At 42.7% G+C, this 18,421-nt stretch overlaps 1 protein-coding gene across 1 annotated transcript in view; it reads right to left on the bottom strand.

Annotated features, from left to right (window-relative positions):
* FOCAD (focadhesin) overlaps positions 1–18,421 on the bottom strand; it is a 274,520-nt gene that overhangs the window by 24,334 nt on the left and 231,765 nt on the right. Inside the window, exons 35-36 of the mRNA XM_084898094.1 lie at positions 17,026–17,106; positions 1,032–1,160 (exon numbers count right to left, since the gene is read on the bottom strand). Coding sequence (XP_084754220.1) covers positions 1,032–1,160; positions 17,026–17,106 — 210 coding nt within the window. The remainder of the gene's footprint in view (positions 1–1,031; positions 1,161–17,025; positions 17,107–18,421) is intronic.

The following is an 18,421-nucleotide window of genomic DNA, read 5'->3' as shown; positions in this document are numbered from 1 at the left end:
GGTTCTCAACCCACAGGTTGAGAACCGCTAGCAGAGACCATCGGAAAACACAGATATTTACATTACGATTCATAACAGTAGCAAAATTATAGTTACGAAGTAGCAACAAAAATAATTTTATGGTTGAGGGTCACCACAACATGAGGAACTGTATTAAAGGGTTGCGGCATTAGAAAGGTTGAAAACCACTGCTCTAGAAGCTAGAAAAGGGGAGAAAACAGATTCTCCCTTTGTCTATTAGAACAAAGTACCATAGACCAAGTGGCTTATAAACCAAAGAAACTCATTCCTCAGAGTTCTGGAGGCTGGAATTCCATGCCCATGTGGTCAGATTCTTGTGAGGATCTGACTTCTTGCTGTGTCCTCATGTGGTGGAAGGGGCTGGGGAGCTCTGTGCCATCCATTCAGAGGGCTCCCCCCTCATGTCCTACTCAACTTCCCTAAGGCCCCATCTCCAAATACCATCGTACTGGAGGTTAAGATTGCACTATTTGCATTTGGGGGTGGGGTGGAATGAATGTTCACATCACAGCACCCTGCTAACACATCTAGGAAATCATAATGCTCTATAATACCTTGACCTTAGCTCCGAGACAGAACCCTTGTTGGCCTTGTGAACTGCAGAACTAACTATAAGATAAGTAAGTAAACATGTTCTGGTTCAAGCCACTAAGTCTGTGGTAACTGGTCACAGTGCCCTCTTGTCTACTTCTGTGAAAGCTAAGGCAGAGAAGCGCAGTTTGATAAACAGCCCAGCTTTCTGACGCCTGTGACACATGCCCAGCAATATGCACGTGTCAGCCAAGCACTGCCTGGATGAGTGCATCTTTCTGCATCCGCCTGTGTCTTCAACCTCCCCCTCCTTACCCTCAGCTACTTAGAAAGTGACTCAGGGGCCCCATCCATGAAGTCAACCCTCAAACCTGCAAAGGTCTATCTAATCAGTGCTGCCCCGGACACAGAACCCATTTTTCGACCCAGGTTACACCCTAAAAGTAGAGTCTGAAGGCGTAAAAACACTTGATAGTTACCGAAGTTTAGCCTCATAAGTGGGGAGAGCAGGGCGCCCCAGTTCACAGGAGGGTACTGGTGGCTTTCGCCAACCGCTGCGATGGGTTTCATCACCACCTTGAGAAGGGACGGGGGTACCGACTCAGGACCTGCAACAGAAGGAGACTGATAACAGGACATTTCCGTGGTGTCGTGTGTGGAGCGGCCAGTGCTCCCTCCTGGTTCTTCTGCTCCAAAGGGATGGGTATCACATCTCTCACTGTGGTCTACCCTTCAGTCCTGTGCTTTTCATTTCAACCCCTCTTACTCCAAAACCTGGCTTCCTCTGCTCTTCTCTCTCTCAGTTGCCTCCAGTCTGCTCCTCTTGTCTGGATGGGAATATTCAACATAACTGCTCAGCTGACTTCCATGCTTTCTCATGTCTTTTCACCTAGCTTTCTAAAAAGAGTGTTCCCCCACAATACGTATTGCCTCACTGCTCGCTCACTGCTCATTCACTTCCAGAAAAGGAGACAATTACTGTTGACCCAGGAAAATTACCTTTAGTCCCCGTGGCCCTAAATGGGCATGCCCTGTTCCTTGTGATTCACTGTTCCAGTCCTCAGCCTGTGCATGGCTGACTACTCCAGAGGTGAGCATATAATGCAATAGCTAAATCACGGTTAACCAGCTTTGACACAGTAGCACGACTTTAATATTATATTCTTACTAGTGGCCCAGTGCACAAAACTTGTGCACATTAAAAGGGAATTAATTAGAAGAAATATTTTAATATGGCTTTTTGCCCTTTCTCTGTAACAGAAGTGTCAGAGATGAAGGAAGATTAGTAAAATGTATATGAAAAGCTCCCACCTGTCAGAGACTGGGGTGCACCATAGGACACAGAGTCAAGTCCCCACACACCCGTGCATGCCTCGAAATCACACGAGACCCACCCCGTCAAGTCCCACAGGGCAGGGGGTGCAGCCTCAGGTTCTCTGTCAAGCTCTGCAGGTGGGGGAAGCAGCCTCAGGCCCCCCAGCCTAGAGCTGGGGCAAGGGGTGCAGCCTCAGGTCCCCTGGCCCTACCGCGAGGGTGCGATGGCGTGATGACCACTTGTATACTAGCTCTTTATTATACAGGATTCAGGTAGGGGGGTAAATTGAAATAGAAAAAATGAGACATGGAACAGTTATAAGTGGAGCCATAAGGCGCAGTAGGGATTGGAGTACCCATTAAGGGTCATGAAGTTACAAGGAAGTTGAGAAATGATGTACAGAAAAGTAGAAGACCAAGAGGGAGAAGCAAAAGTAGTAGGGGGATCATGAGCAGGAGAAGGGAAACCAGCATCAGCAGAAAGAGAAGCAGAATTGGCAAAAAAGAAAAGCATCACTAGGAAAAGGAAAATCAGGGTCAGAATCAGTAGAAATGGCTGCAGAATCAGCAGCCAATGAAGGGGAAAGCAGAAGTGGGAGCAGGGGCAGCAAAAGGAAATCAGCTGTAGAAACGAGAAACTCAGAAAAAGGAGAAGCAGAGGCAGAAAGGGCAACAGAATCAGCAGACATTTAGGGGAAAGCAGAAGCAGGGACAGAGTCATTTAAGGGAAACCAGCTGCAGAAAGGAGAAGCACAGAGAAAGAAGAAGAAGAAAAGTCAACAGAATCAGCAGGCACTGAGGGGAAAGCAGAAGCAGGGACAGAGTCATTAAGAGGAAACCAGCTGCAGAAAGGAGAAGCAGAGGCAGAAGAGGCAACAGAATCAGCAGACACTGAGGGAAAGCAGAAGCAAGGATAAGAATCATCAAAGGGAAACTAGCCACAGAAAGGAGAAGCATAGAGAAAGGAGAAGCAGAAAAGGCAACAGGATCAGCAGACCCTGAGGGAAAGCAGAAGCAGGGACAGAGTCATTAAGAGGAAACCAGCTGCAGAAAGGAGAAGCAGAGGCAGAAAAGGCAACAGAATCAACAGACACTGAGGGGAAAGCAGAAGCAGGGATGGAGTCAGCAAAGGGAAACCAGATGGAGAAAGGAGAAGCATAGAGAAAGGAGAAGCAGAAAAGGCAACAGGATCAGCAGACACTGAGGGGAAAGCAGAAGCAGGGACAGAGTCATTAAGAGGAACCCAGCTGCAGAAAGGAGCAGCACAGAGAAAGGAGAAGCAAAGGCAACAGAATCAGCAGGCACTGAGGGGAAAGCAGAAGCAGGGACAGAGTCATTAAGAGGAAACCAGCTGCAGAAAGGAGAAGCAGAGGCAGAAAAGGCAACAGGATCCGCAGACCCTGAGGGAAAGCAGAAGCAGGGACAGAGTCATTAAGAGGAAACCAGCTGCAGAAAGGAGCAGCAGAGAAAGGAGAAGCAAAGGCAACAGAATCAGCAGACACTGAGGGGAAAGCAGAAGCAGGGACAGAGTCATTAAGAGGAAACCAGCTGCAGAAAGGAGAAGCAGAGGCAGAAAAGGCAACAGGATCAGCAGACCCTGAGGGAAATCAGAAGCAGGGACAGAGTCATTAAGAGGAAACCAGCTGCAGAAAGGAGCAGCACAGAGAAAGAAGAAGCAAAAGCAACAGAATCAGCAGGCACTGAGGGGAAAGCAGAAGCGGGGATGGAGTCAGCAAAAGGAAACTAGGTGCAGAAAGGAGAAGCACAGAGAAAGGAGAAGCAGAAAAGGCAACAGAATCAGCAGGCACTGAGGGGAAAGCAGAAGCAGGGACAGAGTCAACAAAGGGAAACCAGCTACAGAAAAGAACAGCACAAAGAAAGGAGACATCCAGGCAAAAAAGGCAATAGAATCATCACTGAGGAGAAAGCAGAAGAGGGGACAGAGCAGGCAAAAGGAAATCAGTTACAAAAAGGAGCAACACAGAGAAGGGAGAAGCAGAAGCAGAAAGGGCAGCAGAATCAGCAGACACTGAAAAGGGGGAAAACATAAGCAACGCTAGAGCCAGCCAAAGGAAAACAGTCACAGAAAAGAGAAGCACATGAAAAGTAGAGGCAGAACTGGCAGAAAGTTAGCTGAATCAGCAGATGCTGAAAATGAGGAAGGAGAAATGGTGAGAGCCAGAAAGAGGAAAATCAGCGATAGAGAGGAGGAGCAAAGGCAAAAGAAGCTGATTTAGAATCAGCAGGAAAAGCAGCAGAACTCGTAGAGGATGAAGAACCAGGAAAGCAGACGCAGAGGCAAAATCAATAAAAGGAAAAAGATGTTGATGTTGAAGAAAGGAGAAGTTTAGGGGAAAGAAGAAACATAAAAATGGGCAAATAACTTGAACAGACATTTCCCCAAAGATGATACAAAAATGGCCAACCAGGAATATGAAAAGATGCTCAACATCACTAACCATGAGAGAAAAACAAATAAAAACAATGAAATATTATATCCATTAGGATAAATACTATTAAAAAAAGTGTTGGTGATGATATAGAGAACTTGAAACCCTTTTGTACTGCTAATGGGATAGCAAAATGATGGAACTGCCTATGGAAAACAATATGGTAGCTCCTCAAAAAAATTAAAAATAGACATACCATATGACTCAGCAATCCCACTCTGGGTGTGTGAACAAAAGAACCGAAAGCAGAGTCTTGAAGAGACATTTGTACACCATGTTCATAGCAGTACTATTCATAATACCCAGGAGGTGGAAGCAACCCAAATTGCTTATCCATTGACAGATAAATGGATAAACAAAAAGTAATATACATGTGTATATATACACACAAAGGAATGGTATTCAACCTTAAAAAAATAAATAAAAGAAATCCTGTCATATGCTACAACATGGATAAACCTCAAGGACACTTCAAGTGAAATAAGCTAGTCATAACAAGACAAACGCTGTATGATTCCTCTTATGTCAGGTAACTAAAGCAGTCAAATAGAAACAGAAAGGAGAATGGTTGTTATAGGGTTAGGATGAGGGAGAAAGTATAAGTATTGTTTAATGAGTCTAGAGCTTTAGTTAAAAAAAATTTTTTTTAAATTACAGTTTATATTCAATATTACATTTTACTAGAGGCCCAATGCACGAAATTCATGCGAGAGTAGGCCTTCCTTTCCCCAGCTGCCAGCACAGGCTTCCCTCTGGCACCTGGGACCCAGGCTTCTCCCCAGCCCCAGGACCCGGGCTTCCCTTGCAGCCCTTCGTCCGGAAGGCAGTCCAGTCTAATTAGCATATTACACTTTTATTATTATAGATTAGTTTCAGGTGTAAAGCAGAGTGGTTACACAATCATATATTGTACTTTACCAAGCAAGTGCTCCTCCTGATATTTCCAGTACCCAAATGGTACCATACAAAGTTATTATAATATTGACTACATTTCCTATATGGTACTTTATATATTTTATTGATTTTTTACAGAGAGAAAGGGAGAAGGATAGAGAGTTAGAAACATCAATGAGAGAGAAACATCTATCAGCTGCCTCCTGCACACCCCCTACTGGGAATGTGCCTGCAACCAAGGTACATGCCCTTGACCGGAATCAAACCTGGTACTTTTCAGTCCCCAAGCCGAGACTCTATCCACTGAGCCAAACCAGTTAGGGCCTATGTGGTACTTTGCATCCCCATGACTATCTTGTAATTACCAATCTGTACTTCTCAATCCCTTCACATTTTCACCGAGATTCCCAAACCCCCTCCTATCTGGCAACCATAAGTCTGTTCTCTGTATCTGAGTCTGTCTCTGTTTTGCTTGTTCGTTTATATTGTTCTTTAGTTTCATTTTTGCAAGGTGAAAACATGCTGGAGATTGGTGTCACAACTTAACTCAATTGAACTGTATACTTAAATGGTTAAGATGATAAACTTTATATTACATGGTTTTTATAATTGAAAACTTTTTTTTAAAGAAGAGACTTTGGGTTTCCATTTCTGCATATGAGGAGCTTAGAAGTCCCCAGTCTGTTCTAACAACACATAAAAAGCTGAACACATAGAAACATCATCTTATTGGATCCTTAAGAAAGGGAAGGACCCAGGGCAAACTGCTGTCATAATTTGGAGTCTGACAGACTAATACAGGCATTAGTGTTATTGAGCTCTGCTTTACTGCACTTCACAGATAATTGTGTTTTCATCAATTCTGAGGCAGGACCCTCCACCAGGAAAAAGATTACACCTCTCTAAAGGCTCAGATAATGGTTAGCATATTATAGCAAAAAGTATTTTTGTTGAAACTCACACAAGAAGAAACAGATAATCTGAATAGGCCTATATCTATTTACAAATTGAATCAATAATGAATAACCTTCTAAAATAGAAGGTACCACGCCCAGATGGTTCACTGGTTGAATTCTACCAAACATTAAGGAAGAAAATATACAATCCTCTACAATCTCTTCTAGAATATAGAAGCTGAGGAAATACTTAACTCATTCTATGAGGAGGGCATTACCCCACTAGCAAAACCAAAGACATAATAAGAAAACTACAAACCAATGCCTCTCATGAACATAGACAAAAAAATCCTCAACAAAATATTAGCATATTAAATTCAGCAATATATAGCAGAAAAGACAACAGAATCAGACATTACACAACAGACAATGGACAGACAATAATGTGGGAAGACCTCGGAAGGGGGTGAGAGTGGGGTAGAGGGGGTCAATGGCGGGAAAAAGAGGAACATCTGTAATACTTTCAACAATAAAGATAAGTTAAAAAATTAAACTCAACACACCTGCTACTTTTCTATTCTGTGTTACCATCAATGTAAGCTTTCCTTCTAGCTCATCTTGAGATGTCTTACTAGGAGAGCAGGATTATCAGGAGCTAACCATTGCTATTACAAGGAGAAGATTTTCTGACAAAAAGTAAATATATTTATGAACACGTTCATTCATTCAATCAGTAACTGAGCATCTGTTAGGTACCAGGCTGTTGCATACATGAAGACGAAGTTTAACAAGACAGAATACGTTTCTCTGCTCACAGAGCTGACATGCCAGTGAGAGGACACACAGCTGTGGGAAAATCAGGTGTAGCAACAACAAAACAGCAGTGACAGGAAGTCACAGAACTCTATACTGATCGCACACATGTGGCAACTGTCCTTAGACAACACTGGCTGCAAATTGGACTCTTTGATTTTACAAAAAAAGCAAACAAAAATTCAGCTGTTTTGGGGGTCCTTTTGGCTCATGATTCTAAAAATGGCGATGAACTGGCAGATGGGGGAGGGCAGGGGAAGAGGTGGGAGCAAATATCTGTGCATAGAATTACTTTTTTCTCTCTCCTTTTAAGGACTTGCATAGAATTCTATATTAGGTGTCACTAATTTGTAAGTGGATTTCTATTATTTTTTTTCTTAGATCAAGTGTTTCAAAAATCACATAAAATTTTACCCCAGGCCCTTCTACAGATTTCATTATGAAATTTTTGCAGTTTCCAGAGGACTTCGGGAATCAGGGAAGACACTGAACCTGCCCTCTTATACCAGAACCCACTGTGAAATACGACCATTTCCCAGATGTTTTATTGCCGAGACAATGAGCTCTCTCTTGACAGGACAAGAGAACTTTTGCCAATAACTGCATTTTACTGTACTCTTTCCATGTTGCTCCACGTTCTTTAGCATTGATCTGATATATAACCAAGTGTCGGAAACAAGGAGAACTTGTAAAATGGGGCACAGGGTTGGAAACCAAGAAAGTGCTATAACACGATAAATCTTCCACCACAGAGGGCAGAGAACCAGTACCCAAGAGCATGAATAGATTCAGACAAAACGTCCCACCATCCCTGCAGGGAATAAGTCTGGCCCTACCTGGAGTGAAAGGCATTACAGTAACAGTTAGGAATGAAGAAAATACCCGGCAGCTCCACGCACATGGGGGGATGTAAGGACGGAGAGTGGGTCCCCAGGCCTGGGGAGAATGAAGTCACGTGGCTTCCTCCCCGGAGATCTTGAACATTGGACACGAGAATCCAAATCTCAGCCCTGGGAATGGCTGGCTCCCTTATGACAGTGTTTGCCTTTCTAGCAAGTGCCTTAGATAAAAGGAAACACTGAAGTGCTTTATAGACAACGGCTTTGGGACTGAGGAGACCTAACGGTGCTTGTCAAAAGGATCCACATGTTTTAAAACCCAGATACAAAGTTGCTTTCACTCTCTCATATAGTTGAAGGTTTCGAAGAATCCAGATACAAATGTCATATCGGAACATAGTGCATTACAATGGGATCCATTACCACACATACCCTGGCTACAATGGACATCAGATCTCGCTGCCACAGTGTACATGTGTAAGCCCTACACAGGGCACATGTGTAAGCCCTACACAGGGCACATGTGTAAGCCCTACACAGGGCACATGTGTAAGTCCTACACAGGGCACATGGGTAAGTCCTACACAGGGCACGTGGGTAAGCCTTTCGGTAAAAGTCTGGCAACACGCAGGCTAACAGCCGGTGATACACACATTCCTGTCACAGCGCAGTGCTGTGTAGTGTGGAGATGTCTTTACTTTCTCCATCTTCAGAGCTGTTTAGCAGCGACTTAGCTTAGGATGATCTATTCCCATATCTGTGCTTAAAGCTATAGATCAACAAAAATTTGAAAGTACTCCTCTCTAAGCATTTAGGATAAAACACAGATGCTCTTCCTGCTCTTGATGAAATTATAATTTGAGGCGAAAGACAGACTTTAAATGAAGAACCCAATAAAGAATTAAGCAAACCATCACGCATATGTAAAGTAGTATGAAAACCACACAGAAAGACACCACGTGGGAAAGCTGAACTGATCTGGGACCAGCAGGGAACCCTCGCTCTTCCCTCGCTGAGGAAAGGATGTTTGAACCAAGATGAAAACGGTGAGCAGACATTTCCCAGAGTCCTCAGAGAACTAGGCCGGGGCAATGACAGCAGGCGCATTTGTGGGACCAGCAGGTGCTGAACCCGCCAGAAGCGCCTCTATAATTATGACAGTCATTGGAAACAGATCATGGTTCTGAGGTGTCAGTCAGATACCAAGCGCTGGTAGGATGTCCTGTCTTCAGACCAAGCACCTGAGCCACATTCAGAGTAATCAGAAACGAACATCCCTGGGCCCCACAGCACCTGGAGGAGTGCCACGCAGGCAGCAGCCCAGTGGATGCCAGGGCCTGCGGGAAAGGCAGCAGTGCCCAGAGGCAGGGGCAGGATTCCATTTAGGGGGTCTCAGAAAGTGAGCCGATTTGTGGAGAATAACGGGCGCCGGGTTTCTTACTCTCAGAGAGGAAACTAACCAATATGAAAAGGGGGAAAGGTAGAGTGAACCGGGGGTGTTGAACTGTGATTAGAAACGTTACTGTAATTCTGTGTAGCTAGATATAAAGATAAATGCCATATTTTCCGGCGTATAAGACGACCCCCTAATTTTACAGTTAAAACATAGGTTTAGGCCTATATTCGCTGTATAAGACTACCACCCACTTCCGAGGCAACACCACTTCTTTTTTTAATAGACCGCCTCTCTAACTCAGCCAATCCGAGCAGGCTTTTTATGCATGCAAATTATACATGTTCTGTACCGGAAGCTACACTGTGTTCTAGTAAAAAGCCTGCTCAGATTGGCCAGAGTCAGAGAGGCGGTCTATTAAAAAAAGAACTGGTGTTGCCTCGGAAGTGGGAAGTAGTCTTACACAGCGAAGATAGGTCTAAACCTATGTTTTAACTGTAAAATTAGGGGGTTGTCTTATACGCCGGAAAATACGGTACTGACATGAGAGACAGTGCAGGGAGAAAGCGGGGTGGGGGGCTAAGGGGTGGGAGACAGAGAAGGCATTTCCTATCTCTGTCCACTGAGGGGGCCTGGCAGCAGAGATTATCCCAGCAGCAATGGGATGATGTGTAGCCAGGTCTTTGCTTCTAAATATCAGTCTGCACTAGGAAGAAGCTGGGCTATCTGGCTATTACAGGGCTGAGGATGCTACAACATGAGTCTTAAACCTCTTGTCCACAAGGAAAGAAAGAATCTCAAAGAATGATAGTCATGTCAAAAGGCCACGAGAGCCAACTTAAAGAGGCCCTTACTGATCTAAATTGAACAATGTGAGGATCAAAACAGTGAATAATTACATAAAATAGGAATTTAGAGACCAACAACTTATAGCAGACACACAAATAAACTCAAAGTGGATAAAGGACTTAAACATAAGATGGGAAACCACAAAAATATTGGAGGAATACACAGGCAGCAAAATCTCAGACATATGCTGAAGCAATTTCTTCACTGATACTGCCCCTAAGGCAATGGAAACTAAAGGGAAAATAAGCAAATGGGACTACATCAAAATAAAAAACTTCTGCATAGCAAAAGAAACCAACAAAACAACAAGAAAGCTCACTACATGGGAGAACATATTTGCCAATGTGGCAAATCACTGATAAGGGTTTAATCTCTAACATTTACAGGGAACTCACACAACTTAACAAAAGAAAGATAAACAACCCAATCAAAAAATGGGCAATGGACCTAAATAGATACTCTTCGAAAGGGGACACATGAAAACATGCTCAAAGTCACTAATCATCGGAGAGATGCAAATCAAAATGACAATGTGGTACCATGTCACACCTGTCAGAATGGCTATTATCAACAAATGACAAGTGCTGGCGAGGATGTGAAGAAAAAGGAACCCTCGTGCACCGCTGGTGGGAATGCAGACTGGTGCAGCCACTGTGGAGAACAGTATGGAGTTTCCTTAAAAAACTAAAAATGGAATTCCCATTTGACCCAGTAATCCCACTTTTGGGAATATATCCTAAGAAACTAGAAACACCAATCAGAAAAGAGGTATGCACCCCTATGTTCATAGCAGCACAATTGACCACAGCTAAGATTTGGAAATAGCCCTTTAAGTGCCCATCAGCAGATGAGTGGGTTAAAAAACTGTGGTACATTTACACAATGGAATAATATGCTGAGGTAAAAAAGAAGGAATTCTTACCATTTGCAACAGCATGGATGGAACTGGAGAGCATTATGCTAAGTGAAATAAACCAGTCAGAGAAAGATAAGTATCACATGATCTCACTCATTTGTGGAATATAGTGAACAACATAAACTGATGAACAAAAACAGATCCAGAGACAGAAAAGCATAATCAGACCGTCAAACCTCAGAGGGAAGGTAGGGGAGGATGGGGGTAAGGGGGGAGATCAACCAAAGGACTTGTAGGCATGCATATAAGCCTAAACAATGGACACAGACACCAGGGGGTGAGGGCATGAGTGGGGGGATGGGGGGCAATGGGGGGATAAGGACACATATGTAATACCTTAAACAATAAAGAAAAAAAACAAGAATTTAGTAGTTTATACTAAGAAAGAAAGAAGGAAAGAAAGAAAGAAAGAAAGAAAGAAAGAAAGACCGAAAGAAAGAAAGAAAGAAAGAAAGAAAGAAAGAAAGAAAGAAAGAAAGAAAGAAAGAGGGAGAAAGGAGCGAACAGCATTCCCTTACAGTATAGTGCCTACTAAAAGGAAAAGGGATAACAGAATTTTGAGAATCATCTTTTGGCAAATACTATAGTAATAATTAGTTGAGGCAAGAAAACATTAATAATATTAAAACTAATGGGTGAAAGGCTAACAAATGAGATATTCATAAAGTCTCAAATTATCTCCACACAAAATGCTGATTGATAAGGGAAAAGAGAAACTTTATAGCAGAGAAACTGGAAGGTATCACCTACGTGATCGAAGTTAACATCCCCAGAGGGAGCAGATGCCACGTGCCCCCTGATGGGATGCGGGGGGAAGAGCAGAGCATCAGGTCCCTGGCATTCCTGCCAAAGATGCCTGACCCGACTCTCTCTCTCAGGAGGAACGGCAGGCAAACCCAAACAGAGGAATGTTCTAGAAAATACCTCACTTCTAATTTAAAACATGTCACCGTCATGAAAGACAAAGACGGGTTGAGGGACTACTCCAGGCTACAGGAGACAAAGAGATGATAAATAAACACAGTGTGGCATTCAAGATTAAATTCTTTGCATGTGAAGGACATCATTTCAACTGTCAGCAAAACCTGACTATCTGGTGAAAAGAACAGAGGAGTTTCCTGGCTGTTTTCACTGTTTTGTAAGTTTGAAATTATTTCACAAGAAAAAAAAAGGTACATTAAAAAACTCTCTAAAATTTAAATAAAAAATAAACAACCTCTCAAGCAGTAAGTACATGCAGCAATGTTTATTCCTTCTGGTGATGAAATGCAAATTAAAGTCTTAAGGATTCATTTTATACCTGACTGGTTTTTACTGTAGTCATTTGTTCATCTATATGTTGGTTTGCTTTCTAGTATCGAAGCCAGAAAGGGTTTGTTATTTACTTTGTTTTCTAAGCACTGTTACACAAAGCAATTTGTAAACTTGCAATCCTTACAACAGCTCTATAAACAAGATTCCATTATTTTCTCCATTTCTAGGAGCAACTGAGGCTTAAGAGACTTAAGCCGCTTGCCTGGAGTTACACAGCCAGCAAGCGGCAGAAGTGGGTATGAACCCTGGCAGTCTGACTGCCATGCTTTTAACCGCTATGATTCCCTGCTTTGCATCATCAGACAGGACTGAAGTACTGACGACTGGCACAACCCTTTTGAAGACCAATGTATGAGGCCATGTCGTCCCTATAGTCAACAAGTCCTCAGACTCTTGCCCACTAATAAATGGCTGAGAATTTGTTCTAAGGAAGGCTACATGCAGAAGAAAGAAAACTAATGTGTGAAGATGTTCTCCTTGGCTTGGTCCTGGCTTGGTACCAGCTCAGTCGGTTGGAGCATCGTCCCGATGCACCAAGCTTGCAGATTAGATCCCTGGACAGGGCACATGCAAGAATCAACCAATGAATGCATAAATATGTGGAACAAATAGATGTTTTTCTCTCATTCTAAAATCAATTAGAAAATATTAAAGATTCCTTCTTGACTTGCTGGGGGGGGGGGGGGAGGAGGGAGTTTAAACACACAATACAGTGTACAGGTGATGTGTTGTAGAATTGTGCACCTGAAACCTGTATTTTTGTTAACCAGTGTCACCCCAATCCTATATAATCCTGTATAATAAAGAGCTAATATGCTAATTAGATCGGAAAGTGGTCCCACCTTCAGAACAACCAGTGGGCTGGGCTTCGGGCCCCACAAAGGCAGCTGGGCCTTGAGCACTGAGGCAGCAGGGCCAGCGAGGGCCTACTCTTGCATGAATTTTGTGCAATAAAAAGGAAAAAAAACCAAACAAACAAAAAAGAAAGTCCTTAATTATTTTTGAATAAAATTAAAAAAATATGTTCTGTATAATAGAAACATCTCAATGACTAATAGGGATACTGTTAATTTTTATTAACTTGATGGAATAGTCTACAGCCATTTAAAAATTGATAATTATGGAGACATATGGAAAATAGGCAAATGCTTTTAATGTAATATTAAGGTAAAATATAAAGTATATGTATACTTGAAAATATGGAAAAAATGTGTGTACATAAAAAACAAATTAAAAAGTAAAGTTCAAAAGCGATAGTCACTGCTCAAGGGACATGGGACATGGAATAATTGGTGGCTTTTTCGATTTTACATATTTTCATGGTGTTTATCAACAATATTAGAAATTAAACACTCCCAAAACATACCACCTAATATCTAGAAAGTAATGCAAGGATTCTTTATCTGCTTCCCTCCCGGCCTTCCTTCGTAGATCAGTGGTGATTACGTCCATGTACAGTTGTTAAATTTGTCAAAAGCAGACAAAACACTATACATTTTATGATTCAACATAACACACCACTATCTAGAAGGACATACACTGGAATGTCTACTGTGGCCTCCTCTAGGGGTGAGATTGTAGGCGGTTATTTTTTAATCTTCTTTACCATTTTTAAACAGGGCTATACACATGTACCATTTCTAATACTTTAAAAAATAATTATATAGGTCAATCATTACTAAATTAAAGTACTTTAAAATAATAGTCTTGGCAACTGATTTTGTAATTTCTTCAGAAAAATAGCACAGCTTTCTCATATCATTTATTCTACGCTCTGAGTTCACTAATTCTGCTCCTTTGGCTAGACTTGTCGACAATTATATCTCATGTCAGTAGTTCAAAAATGATTGAGAATATACCTATCTCTAGTTTATACAGAAGCCCAATACTTATATTTACAGATTACTGAACAATGAATTCATATTAAGGAAGAAATGCCTTTCACAATGACTTTACTACAAGGATTTAAATATACTTTCCTCAAATAATACTTCTTATGTGAATTTCAAAATCAAATAGAAAAATATAAGCTTAAAAAATTAGTCACATTCCCCAGCAACAGAATAAGAAAAACAATCTTAAATCGTTAGGTGCAAATACATAATGTTAGCACCAGAAATAATCATTTTATTAAGAACTCCTAATATATTTTAAATGTTTTATAAAAAAAAGTAAGTGAAATCTTGAAATATGAAAATTCAATGAGGTTGAAAAAAAATACAAAATACCAGAAGTCAGATAAAAGAATAAATGAATTGAAAATAAGAGTCAAAATTTAAAGTTCTTTAAAAGGGAAAAAAATGACTCCATGATAGGAAGACTTAAATTACAAACAAATTTTAAGCCTAGCATAGTCAAAAAATGTCCATAGGAATAGATAAGGATAAAGAACAAGGAATAATACATCTGCTAGAAGAAGGCCAGAGCTATTAGGGAAGAAAAGAGAATGCTACAGGATATATAGCAAAACAAAACAAAACCCAGTTATATTGAAAATTATTAACTTCAGTCTTTAATAACTAGAATGGGTTTAATCTATTTGGTATGGTTTTAAAATGTAGGCCTTCTATGAACATATAGGATTCTATGAACACCTTGTATGTTCTATCACATGGGTATTATAGTGAGAAGAGCCCAAAGCATCAGAAAGCAGATGAATAGATTCGCCCTCTCAAATCTGATTGCCTAAAACTGAGATCCTGATGCCCAATCTCCTGGCACGAGTGTGGCACGGGGATAACTCATCCCGCTGGTCTTCCTCGTGTGAGCCGGCAATGGCACCCAGAGGCAACGGAGCCACGCTCTCTCCCTAAAGTGTGCCGTCTCCCGCCTGTGCCAAGCATGATCTTTACTCACAAGAGCCATCCCTTCCTCAAAAGAGCTCACCAAAGTTGTCATCCTTCCCATCAGCAGCTCCACCGGGCTCTGGGGAATGACATCCCGACATTTCAACTCAAAAGCTGCTTCAGAAGGGAGTTATTAAAATTCAAATGAGCTGGGCATACTGAAGAAGCAGCAGTCGTTTGCATGCACACCTCCGCACTGGGCCACCCTCCGGTCCCTGAGAGCCCGGCCTGGTTTTGTTTCTGTAAATGGCCTTCGGAGACGGAGGTCAGCCTCCCACGGCCCCCACTCCTCGGGGTCATCGTTAGTAATGTGTGAGGCTGAATAGATCTCCTCTGAATCTAGCCAGCAAACCTGACACGAAGGCAGCCCTCTCCCACAACCTGAAAGCACCAGCGATTGGACTGGTAACAGCCTTTTTCATACTTGGTTTCTCTGGTTCTGAACACGGTGCAGGAGGGCCGTGATGACGGCAGCCCCCTCGCTGCTCAGGTTTGGAGCAGAAGGCTCCCTCTTGTGCCAGGACTGCGTCACCATAAACCTTACATTCACCTAAGCAGGTCCCACAGGCTGCGGAGAAAATCCTTTTCTGCCAAGAACTGTGGCTCTGCGAAGCCGAATGACATTTTATTCACTGGGAAAGAGCCTACCCTTCATTTGACCTTAAGGATTTTTTTTCTTCTCTCATGGAAATTATCTCACATTATCACCATTTAAAAATGTTACAAGCTATCAGGGAGCGACCAAACAAAAAACTGAGCAAAAGATAGTATATATCCCTGGAATCATTCTAGCCGTGCAAATTTTAGATGCTCCTTTAGTAAAAATACAATTTTTTACTTATGAAGACATCTTTATTGTCATAGGTGCTTCAAATAGACTTGATGGATGGTGCTCTAAATAATGAACTTCGCATTGTGAGTGATATATGATGTGCTTAGATATAACACTATCATGTACAACAATGACATAACCATGTGTCAGTTTCCAGTGAGGACAAATGTGAAAGCAAATCACGCTAACTCAGAACCCGAGGAGGACGGCACAATTTCTGCGGAAACGAAAGTTCATCTCCACGCTCTGGAGGGAGTTTGTAATCTGGAAGTTCCAGGGATTTCTGCGTCCAGTGGGAAATCAGACGACGTGACCTTTACTGTCCCTTTCAATGGTTAAGATTTTATTCTTCCATATCTTCATTCATCAAACTCCCGACCTGCCCTGCCCGAGGAAGAACGGAACCAGCCAACACCAGTGGGAGAAACTGGTTTCTGGGCAGTGATGAGTTCAGTTCGAATCCATTTCCTCCCCGCAGCATGGAACAGTGTGTGTACCATTAAAGAGTGTTTATTTAATAACTTAGATGGCATTCTTCTGGCTCCAGTTAAAACAAAAAGGCACTCAGTCTCTGTGCTAAGACTGCCCTCGCTCTAATGGGGGCGACAGGAAGAAAGAATCCCCAAGGACAAACGTTTGCAGAGAAAAAGAACATAAGCTAAAAAAAAAGCCCAGAGCCAGTGATTCCAACAGCACAGGGTGCTCACACAGCTTCAGGGGAAGACCCGCTTCTCACTCAGTTCCTGAAACACAAAGGGCACCCAGCCCTGTTCCCCTTTTTAGGTGATGCTCATTTGACACTGACTAGGAAAGTAACGGGAGCTTGTTCCTTTGAAATCACCAGACGGAAGATGAAGTGAGGTCTTCACAGAGCACCCCTCCCCCTGACCCCACCAGGTCAGATACGGCGATGCCAGGAGACTGCACCGTGTGTGCTTTCTGTGCCACTTAATGTAGCTGGGATCCTCGTCCTCACTGTTGCAAGGATGCTCTAAGTAGAAGAAAATCACCAGCCCTTCAGATTTGTGTTGTTTACTCATACGGAAGCATGCTCAGGGCACACTCCTTGCTTAATATGCAGAAAGAGGGATAAAACTTGAGGAATGTGTTTACTTGCCTTTTTTTCCTCCGGTAATGCAGAAGCCAATGGCTGCTCTAATAAAACTGCTTTCAGGCAAATAGCTGTAGTCAGTAGGAACTGTGGAGACAGAAAAATGATCAAATTAACCAATGCATTTGGCGGGGCCAATGAAGGAAAGACAATGCTGCCAAATCAACCTGGAGACAAACCGGCGATGTTTACGCCATTAGTCTCAGCACAGCACTCTGTGGCTGCACCTAATCCTATTAAAGTGGCCGGCCTTGAAGCCATCACTTAGGCGAGGCGAGCTATCTGAAATGGTAGTAAACCCAGGAGAGGTTGGAAACCAGAGAGGAGGAATATTTTACTGAAGTGGTTAAAAAAAACTTCAGGACATCCTGAATCGGATATAGAGCCATGAGTTGTAACAACCAGAATCAGTAGCAACCCAGCTCTTACTTCATGAGGCAGGGACTAAGGGACAAATAACAACCAGGTGCTGCTGACCTGGAACAGCGAAGCAGTGACATTTATGCTCGCCGAGTCCTGGTGAGTTTCCAGGATTCTTTTCCTCCCAGAAAATTCCACCAGAAACAAGTAGCTGTACTTTTCCAGACATACAATCATTTGGGTTCCAAAGAAGTTGAGTGTAGAATGATTCACTATGACCTGACCCGAGTTTATGTGTGCCAGACCATAGAGCCCGTAATGTTTAAAAACCTATGTAGCCCTGGCTGGGGTGGCTCAGTTGGTTGGGCACCAACTCATGCACTAAGGGATTGCTGGTTTGACTCCCTGCAAAGGCACATGCCCAGGTTGCGGGCTTGATCCCTGGTGGGGTGTGTAGGAGGTGGGAGGCGTGCAGGAGACAGCCAATCCATGTTGTGCTGTCACATCGATGTTTCCCTCCCTTCTTCTCTAAAAATCAGTAAACTACTCTTAACAACAACAGCAAGCCTATGTAAAAAAGCAGACATGCTGTTGTACCATCCTGTGAGAGCACTGCCCTTCAAACCAGCATTACCATGGGTTTCCTCCCTTGACTAAGTTTTCTTTCTTTTCCCCATTTTAATATGCCAGCTGCCGGTTGTCTGACGTTCATTATGTTGGGAATGCTGTGGAATAATGCCCAATTTCTGCAGCTCAGGAGTGACTGGAAGTGAGGGAGACAGTAATTACAGGGGCCCGTTTTCACGGTAATGCTGTCCACACACTGCCTGTCAGGGCATATGGGGAACGAGGTTTTAATGAGGAATCTTTGATACCTACACCCCTCTGGCCTGGGTCCAAGAGAGCCAGTGGGGCAAAATTCTATCAAGAGCGAGGAGCAGATACAGGTCCCGGTACATGATAGGGATGCCTTCCAGAAAATCTTCGAGCATGGGTATAAATTAAGCATGTGGGAATTGCAAATATTCCTTATTGCTTCTTA

This window comes from Pipistrellus hanaki (assembly GCF_964339955.1).
Source record: "Pipistrellus hanaki genome assembly, chromosome: 11".
NCBI classification, from domain to species: domain Eukaryota; kingdom Metazoa; phylum Chordata; class Mammalia; order Chiroptera; family Vespertilionidae; genus Pipistrellus; species Pipistrellus hanaki.
Note: the sequence above shows the minus strand (reverse complement) of the source record. Positions and strands in the feature narration are given on the sequence as shown.